Raw genomic sequence first — 9361 nt, 5'->3', positions numbered from 1 at the left:
AAGATCTCTATCAAGACGCTCCTAAATTCGTTACCCACCATGGTACAAAGGGCCTGTCCAAGTAAATTTGTCTCCTACGACCCACTTTCCACTAGGTTACAATCCTCAACACGCTCACAAAATTTATAACATTTACGTACATTTACCAGCGCGCCACCTCTTTTCTCTGCAGCACACATAACGTCTTTAAAATCCCCTGCAACTAACCACGGATACTGCATTCTTCCTGCAATATCACAGAGGTTGTCCCATAACAATCCCTGATTAACTTTCATGGGACTAGCATACACTACAGTAAAGTACCATTTGCGTCCGTTTGGAAAGTGCACCATCAGATGCACATATATTGCAAGTGTTTGGCTACTGTGTCCACAATAATTTCCTTAGGCTTCCAAACAACAATTATACCCCCAGCAAAACCATCATTGGCAGTCACTACAAAACATTCATATCCGAGACGTTTGAAAGTTATCCTCAACCTATCTGGATGACATCGTGTTTCCATAATAGCTAACAGCAGAGGTTTCCATTTTATTACATATTCTTTAGAGTCTGAGTCTTCAAAAGTTAACCACTTCAAAAGCTTATTCTTTAAAGTCTAGTCTTTAGAATATGCATCTTAAGGCTTATTTTTTATTGTTCAATGTATTAATAAAACTAACTTAATCAAAATTTTGATATATGTTCTTGCACACTTGAACAAACATTAGTATACCCAATTGTTCTTTAAATACTTTGTTATCATCAAAACCTAAGGGATATGGCACAACTAATTTTGTTCCAACAATCTCCTTCTTTTTTATGATGACAAACACAAGTATTTAAGAATAATGATTGTTGATTATTAACCAGGTGACTTCAAAATCCGAGGTTTCTAAGCTCCCCCTAAGTATGATAGTCCTAAGGGTGAGATTTGTAAGCCCCCCAAGTCATATCCAGTATATTAAATTTATCTTTAAAGCACAAAACCAAATCTTCAGATTGTAAGCAATCAAATTCTCAATCTATCATATTCATATGCTTAAATACTTATTATTACTCCCCCTTTTTTCATCAACAAAAGGTATATAAGAAGGAAATAAGAAAAAATTCTAAAGAAAAAATTCATTAACCACAAAAGAAAATAGCCATATTTGTCAAAACGTGTTAAAATATAAAATAAAAAATAATGAAAAGGTTTGCAAAATCCTAAAGCCTAGGGTTTATGCTTCAAAAGATCCACAATAGCTTTGAGATCATAACCCATTTCATATTGCCTTGCAATCATAGTCTTCATGTGAACATCCATCTCTTATTGCTTAGCAACCATGACTTATTGAGTGTCGGCAACAGAAGCCAATTTATCTTCCAAGTTATCATGCTTCTAACTTGAGATTATTGAACTATTTATTTTGAAATTATTCTGTTAAACTTGTTTGAGATTATCTGCTACGTATTTGGGAAAAAGTTTTTGAGAAGTATGTTTGTTTTGAAAGAGATGTGTGACACCCTTAGTGATTAAATGTATATTATTCGTGTGATTTTAATTAAATAAGAGTAATGGAGTTTTAGGGTGTTAGATATTGTGAGCTTTCAACAAAAATAACATGTTTGCTATATCATAAGATCGTGAGTATTGTTTAAATGTTCTTCATTCCTAAGAACAAAGTTTAAAATAAACGAGCACATGTCATATGATCAATCTAGTCGATTCTGTGAGTAACCAAAGATTCTTGTTTTTAGAGGACTAGCGTTTGTTTACCAATTTTCAAGGTAAACAAATTGGCACACCCGGTGGGACTTGTTCTTCAATTACAAATATTTGTTCTTGTAAAAATTTTAACAAATTTTTTTCATTATTTTTTAATATTTTACTTCTTTGCATGAGACTTAGAAGTGGCAAATTAACCACAAATAACGAAGAAATACCTAAAAGAAGATACGTTAGGAAAATGACAAGTCAAAGTCAGCCAGGTAATCAAAATCCCCCTAACAATAATGAAGTGCCACACCACCAGTTTTTTCGACAGGGGGAACTACTGTCTCAGCGCCTATTTCAGACGTTATACCGTCCTCAACAAATTCGACACAAATGTAGTTGAACGCTCAAACTAGGCCTATTTCGACTTGCATAGGACCACATGGTCCACCAGTGAACCCCCCCAAGAAATGTTTCCCAAAGGCCCCTATGGCCTCCTAGTTTTACTTTGCCTTTAAATGGTCGTGAATAGGTTTATGGCATGCCAAATACCTAAGAGAAGATACGTTAGGAAAATGACAAGTCAAAGTCAGCCAGGTAATCAAAACCCCCTAACAATAATAAAGTGCCACCACCAGTTTTTTCGACAAGGGGAACTACGGTCTCAACGCCTATTTCAAACGCTATACCCTCCTCAACAAATTCGACACCAATGTAGTTGAACGCTCAAACTGGGCCTATTTTGACTTGCATAGGACCACATGGTCCAACAGTGAACCCCCCAGGAAATGTTTCCCAAAGGCCCCTATGGCCTCCTAGTTTTACTTTGCCTTTAAATGGTCGTGAATAGGTTTATGGCATGCCAAATCCCTAAGAGAAGATACGTTGGGAAAATGACAAGTCAAAGTCAGCTAGGTAATCTAAATCCCCCTAACAATAATGAAGTGTCTCCTAGTTTTTCCCTTCTCATCTCATTCGTAAGCCTTAGCAATTCTTTCATTTATTTTTTATTCATCATTTAAATGTTGTTTTACCAAACACGTAGGGATTATTAGGGCATTCAGTTATCATTTCATCAGCCAATATCAACGTAGTGATTTTAATTAGACATGAAAACAAAACCTAGAGTTCTTTAAACACTAAAAAATAGTAGTGTTAATAAAACTTTTTAGACATAATGTAACAACTCAGTAATTCAACACAGATGAAAACATGAAATACTCAAGTTGTATTCAATAAACTTTGGAATAGAATAGTACAATAAAGATAATTGTTAGAATGATAAAGAAAAAGGTAAGGAAGGATAACAATGCTATAGCCTAAGTAGATAAATTAAATCACATTTGTTTGAAAGAGAAAGAATATAAATGGTTGAGATAAAAAAGTGAATAATAAAAAATAATAATATAATAAATAGAATATAAATGGTTGAGATAAAAAAGAGAACGAATATAAATGATTGAGATAAAAAAGGGAATAATAAAAAATAATACTATAATAAATAGATAAACTAAATTGATGAAATAGATTTTTAGTTATTATAATTTAATGTGATGAAAAATTTATTTACTGATCAATTAATCAATTTAATAATAATAAATTGATATGTCAATTTTTTTTTTGAGGTGAACGTGGGTTAAATAAAAGGAGTATAATTAGTTGAGATGAAAAAAGAAATATAGAATGGGAGTGTAAGTAGTTGAGATAAAAAAGAATATAAAATGACTCCATTAAATAATAAATTAATTTAGATAGTTTTTTTTTTGATAAAACAACGTCTTAAAATTTTCATATTTTTAATACAACATTTTTAAGAATATAAAAATTTTAAATTGCTACTTACATTAAATATATATATTTTTTTAATATCAAATTTTTTAAAATATGTTGTGAAAAATAATTAAGTTAAGAATATCAAAATTTTAAATTATTACTTACATTAAATATATAATATTTTTTAATATCAAAGTTTTTTTAAATATGTTGTTAAAAATAATTAAGTGATTTCAAATATTCAGCTATTTATAAAATATAATTTGAGAGAAAGAATATAGAATATAAATTAAATCGTGATTTTAAATATTGAGCTATTTATAAAATATAAATGAAATATAAATGGTTGAAATAAAAAAGAGAAAGAATATAAATGATTGATATAAAAAAAAGAATAATAAAAATAATAATATAATAAATAAATAAATTAAATTGATAAAATAGATTTTTAATTATTATAATTAAATGGGATGAAAAATTTATTTACTAATCAATTAATCAATTTAATACCTTAGTACACGAACTTTAATCTGCCAATTCAGTTTTGGAGGGACGATGTCGGAAATCATACTGATACATAGTGTCATTCTGCATAAAGTGCAAAAGAAAAAATTTAGACAATTAATCGATATAGAGGAAGTCAAAACGTGAAAATATATTTGGGTTAAGAACTCCCAATGGACGTTTTCATTACCTATAGTTTGAAAAACATTGATGTAACCTTTCTGTTCAGAATTTGGAGAATATAGAAAAAATGTGGAGGTTGGATCTATTTGTACTAAAATCATGATAGGGTTAGATTCAAATAATGAGGGAGAAGGTAAAGTATGCAAACTTTAGGGTTTTTCGTTCAATGAATCATTTGAGCAATAAGTGCATATATCTTATGTTTTTACTAAAAATTAATTAAAAAGAAATAATATGGTTAAGATTAAAAAGGAAATACATAACAACTTATTGGATTGTACATTCCAAACAAATGTTACACGTATTAGTAAAAAGAAAAACACAATCTATTATAATAATTCCTAATTAAATTGTATTTATTAAGTAGAAAAATAAATAAATGATTGATTGATTAGTAAATAAATTATTAAATTCATAAATAAATAAGTGATTGATTGATCTGTATCAATATCAAAAAGGAAATATAGAATTGGAGTGTAAGTAGTTGAGATAAAAAAAGGAATATAAAATGGTCCATTAAATAACAAATTAATTTAGATAGTTTTTTTTTTGATAAAACAACGTCTTAAAATTTTCATATTTTTAATACAACATTTTTAAGAATATAAAAATTTTAAATTGCTACTTACATTAAATATATAATATCTTTTAATATCAAAGTTTTTTTTTTTTTTAAATATGCTGTGAAAAATAATTAAGTTAAGAATATCAAAATTTTAAATTGTTACTTACATTAAATATATAATATTTTTTAATATCAATTTTTTTTAAATATGTTGTTAAAAATAAGTAAGTGATTTTAAATATTCACCTATTTATAAACTATAATTTGAGAGAAAGAACATAGAATATAAATTAAATTGTGAATTTAAATATTGAGCTATTTATAAAATATAAATGGAATATAAATGGTTGAAATAAAAAAGAGAAAAAATATAAATGATTGATATAAAAAAGGGAATAATAAAAAATAATAATATAATAAATAAATAAATAAATTAAATTGATGAAATAGATTTTTAATTATTATAACTTAATGGGATGAAAAATTTATTTACTAATCAATTAATCAATTTAATAATAATGAATTGATATGTCAATTTTTTCTCGGGAGGTGAACGTGGATTAAAGAAAATGAGTATAATAAGTGACTGAGATAAAAAAGGAATATAAAATAGGAGTATAAGTAGTTGAGATAAAAAAGGAATGTAGAATGACTCATTGAGAATGATTCATATTTTATTATAATTTATAATTATAATTAATAATTAATAATGAAATCATATTTATTAGAAACAGAATAAGTGGTTGAGAAAAAAAAAGAAATACTGGAACAACAAATGTGTTCTTGTTCTTTTCAATAAATGTGATTGAGATGAAAAAAATATTGTAAATATTAAATAAATAAATTTAGGCGAGAATTGATTGTATTTAGAGTTTGTTTGGTAAGACAAAAAAAAAAGCTTTTAGCTTTTAGCTTTTAGCTTTTCAGCTCGTATTAATAAAAAAGCTCTATTTGGTAACTCTATTTTAGCTTTTAGCTTGTAGCTTTTTTACTAGCTTTTAGCTTTTTTTTCAAAAGCTATTTGAAGTAGCTTTTGAGCTTGTAGCTTTTAGCTTGTGAGTTTTTCTTCCATTAATACCCTTATTATTTTAACTAAAATATATTATTACCCTCATTAATTAAAATGCCATTAATGTCATTTTGTATCTATCAGCCACTAGCTATCAGCTACCAGCTACCAGCTACCAGCTAAAAGCTACCAGCTATCCGCTATCAGCTAGTTTTACCAAACAGATCTTTAGGCTCTTAAAATGGTAAATAGTAGTATTGTGTTTTAATAAATTAAGGATATGATATAGTTAATGTTATATAAATTTCATTTAAAAATGAATTGACAATAATATAAAAATATATGGATAATATTGACAGCGATAAATTTTATTAAAGTAAGAAACCTATATTTATAGCACAAATCTATAAATTTCTTAATGGTAATAAACTTTGCTAACGATATAAATATAGGTGAATTCTTATCTACCCAACTCTAAAAATTGCTTAAACTTATTTTATGTGTAAAATGCTTTGAAAACAACAAACAATTATAATATTTAATAAATAATTAAATGTGTTAAAGTTAAATGGCATAATATGATTGGTTAAATGTACACTACTCAACTTTTTTTTATGGGTAAAGAAGTTGTCCCCATAAATATAATATAATAAGATATAAAAATATAAGTAAAATATTAATTTTTAATAGTGTCAACATGATGACATTAGAAAATATCGCACTTAAACTTTTTTTAAAAAAAACGACACAAAATTTATGGTGAATTATATATTTTAACTTTTTAGTATACATATGTAGGGAAAAACATATAATAATGAAACAAAAATATTATTAGTCCAAAAAAAAGTTAGCAATAAAAAGTATATTTTAGGTTAGCGTGTCCTTTCAATTATTACCCAGAAACCAAATTTTCAATTCAATTTTTTCAAATTTGATTTTCAATTTCATTCTTGTTTTCCCTCATAAACCAAACAAAGTCTAAACCTATTTTGATTTGAATCGATTTCCACCGTCGAAACCCAAATCCCCAAAATCGATTTCGAATTTGACCGTCAAAATTGGTCTTGAGTTTCAACTCTAAAATCGAAATCGATTCTACTTTAATTTCTGAAATCAAACTCCTGGATCTCCATTGTCGAGTTTGAAATCAATCAAAGTTGTTCCCGGTAAGAATCAAAAACCTTTAATATTTCATTTATATCATAATTATTATTGTTATTATATCAAAGTTTGTTTTGGTTGATTGTATATTATAATATCTCTTGCTATCAGATTGGATATTAATTATTATTTGATTCTGATTTAGCATGCTAATACTATATTATTTCATTATGTTTTTTTGTATTTCAGTTATGACTCAGTCCAACCACAAGGTCAATTATGGTAATGATATTGATCGAATTAGTGACTTACCTGGTAATGTGATTGATTGCATCCTACAACATATGATCGTTAAAGATCTAGTTAAGACCAGCATTTTGTCTAGAAAATGGAGGTATATGTGGACTTCAGTCCCGCGATTTAAGTTTGGTGAAGAATTTTACGAATTGTTTGATAACCTTGATAATCCTGCCCATGAGTTTTCTCGAATTATCACAGAAATTCTTTTCCTCCATAATGGACCAATAAATGAATTTATTCTTTACCTCCCTCGCAATCCCAAGCACAAAATCACATTTGAATATCATAATAAGTGGTTTTTGTTTTTGTCAAGGAAAGGTGTTAAACACATTTTTCTGGATAACGATGAGGGAGTTCACGTTCGAACTCCATCTCATCTCTTCTCTTGTCAAGGATTGACTTACTTGTATTTCTTCTATTTTAACTTGTCAATTCCACCTAGTTTTTGTGGATTTAAGACTTTGCTTCAGCTTCACTTACTTTTTATTACATTTGAGTCGGGTGCACTTGAGAGTCTTCTACCCGGCTGCCCATTACTTGAAAAGCTCGCCATTGAGCTATGTTCTGGCTATGAATGTATTGATATTTCTTCTTCTACTCTAACTCATCTCACTGTCTCAATTGAAGAGAACTGCATATTTCGTTTCAATAGAAGTTTGCCAATACTCCAAAGGCTTGATGTGGAATTAGTTTGCGAGCAGGTAAATTTGATCGAATGTTCCATTTCAATATTTATCTTTAAAGTTGTTTTTATTTTAGTACAAATATATCTTATATGTTTGTTTTTTTTTCTTCTTGCATATAGATGTTGTATGCACATGCAAATATCTTTCCTTTATCACAACTGATAAACTTAAAGTATCTCAGTTTAGACTATGTGATTTTGGATGAAAGAAAAGAACTTCTGTATATTATTAGTATACTCAAAAGTGCTTCTAACCTCGTGGAAATTGTTATACAGGTAACATAACACCATATGCATATACTTCTTAGCTAAGTTAGCTTGTCTTTTTGTTGTCATCTGTTGACTCTAGTTTTTTTCTTCATATTGTAGACTTATTATGGCATTGGTTATGAGAATCAAGCGCCTGACCCTTCGGAAAAGTTAGAGTGCAGTTGTTGTTGCCTTAGTAAACTTGGGGAGGTTAAAATCGTAGTTAGAAGTAGAAGTCAACATGCATTGAGTTTGGCACGGTTCATTCTTGCAAATTCCTCGTCGTTGAAGACTCTTACTTTTGAACTTCCTTATGAAATGCAATCGGATGCGAGGATAATGTTAAACATTTCGCAAGACTTGTTATTGATGGAACGAGCATCCCAAAAGGCACAAGTTAAACTCACTCATTCATAGATAGATAGATAGATATTCAATTGTGAAATATATTTTATTTTAATTTTTAATTCTTGTCTTTCCTTTATTATGTACCTTCAATTCAACATTAATTTATTTCAAGACGTGATTTATATATTGGGTTTTGCTTTAGCCTAATTGAGCATTAAACTTATGGAATGGTTTAAAAGTGGCATAACTTATTGCATCTCAACATCACCATTAGGTTTTGTTTGATTATTTTGTATAAATATGGCGAGTATATTTAATCGTTTTTCCTTTCTTGATTAAAAGATGAAATCTATGCTCTACGAAACATCGTTCCAAGGCATGTTTTATAGTTCCAAACAAAATATTTGTTGTATTCATGAAGAATCTTAGTAATTTCTTACTTTAAATCTTAACAGTGCTATATGACGGAATTTTATTTGAATAAAAGACACGAAAGCACTTTTGCCTTGCATGACTAATTAGTCAATATAGGGTCGATTTGTTTCAACTGGTTTTGAATGGTTAATCTCCATATTTAAGAATATTTATTTTGTTTAACTAATGCTTTTCTAATTATTCGTGGACTTATTTTGTATAAGTTGATTGCAGGACTTTGAATCGTGCTAATATGTTACATTATCTATAAACAAGTTCTTCACTTTGTCATGTGTTTTGGGATTTCTAGTGTTCACTTTGGGTTATCTCTGTTAAGTTATATTTTTTAATTTATAACAAACTCTTTGTTTTAAACAATTCCTAACTAGTTTTTTTTGGTCTAAGACCATGTGTGTGGTAAGTACAAAAGTTTGTTTTAAATACTAAGAGCTTATTAGCAAGTAATCTAAGGACCTATTAGAAAGATTCTAACTAACTTACTGGGGCTTTTATATGAGTCTAGTTTATAAGTATGTGTGTTGTTTGAGCTTT

At 28.2% G+C, this 9361-nt stretch overlaps 1 protein-coding gene across 1 annotated transcript; it reads left to right on the top strand.

Annotated features, from left to right (window-relative positions):
- The first annotated feature begins 6571 nt into the window (after positions 1 to 6571).
- On the top strand, positions 6572 to 8579 carry LOC131633053 (F-box/FBD/LRR-repeat protein At1g13570-like). The gene is made up of 4 exons (XM_058903764.1): positions 6572 to 6878; positions 7063 to 7814; positions 7919 to 8074; positions 8168 to 8579. Exons 2-4 carry the CDS (start codon positions 7065 to 7067, stop codon positions 8462 to 8464), a joined length of 1203 nt encoding a protein of 400 aa, XP_058759747.1. The 5' UTR covers positions 6572 to 6878; positions 7063 to 7064; the 3' UTR covers positions 8465 to 8579.
- The last annotated feature ends 782 nt before the right edge of the window (positions 8580 to 9361 follow it).

The sequence above is a fragment of the Vicia villosa genome, unplaced genomic scaffold (genome assembly GCF_029867415.1).
Source record: "Vicia villosa cultivar HV-30 ecotype Madison, WI unplaced genomic scaffold, Vvil1.0 ctg.001067F_1_1, whole genome shotgun sequence".
Lineage (NCBI taxonomy): Eukaryota > Viridiplantae > Streptophyta > Magnoliopsida > Fabales > Fabaceae > Vicia > Vicia villosa.
Note: the sequence above shows the minus strand (reverse complement) of the source record. Positions and strands in the feature narration are given on the sequence as shown.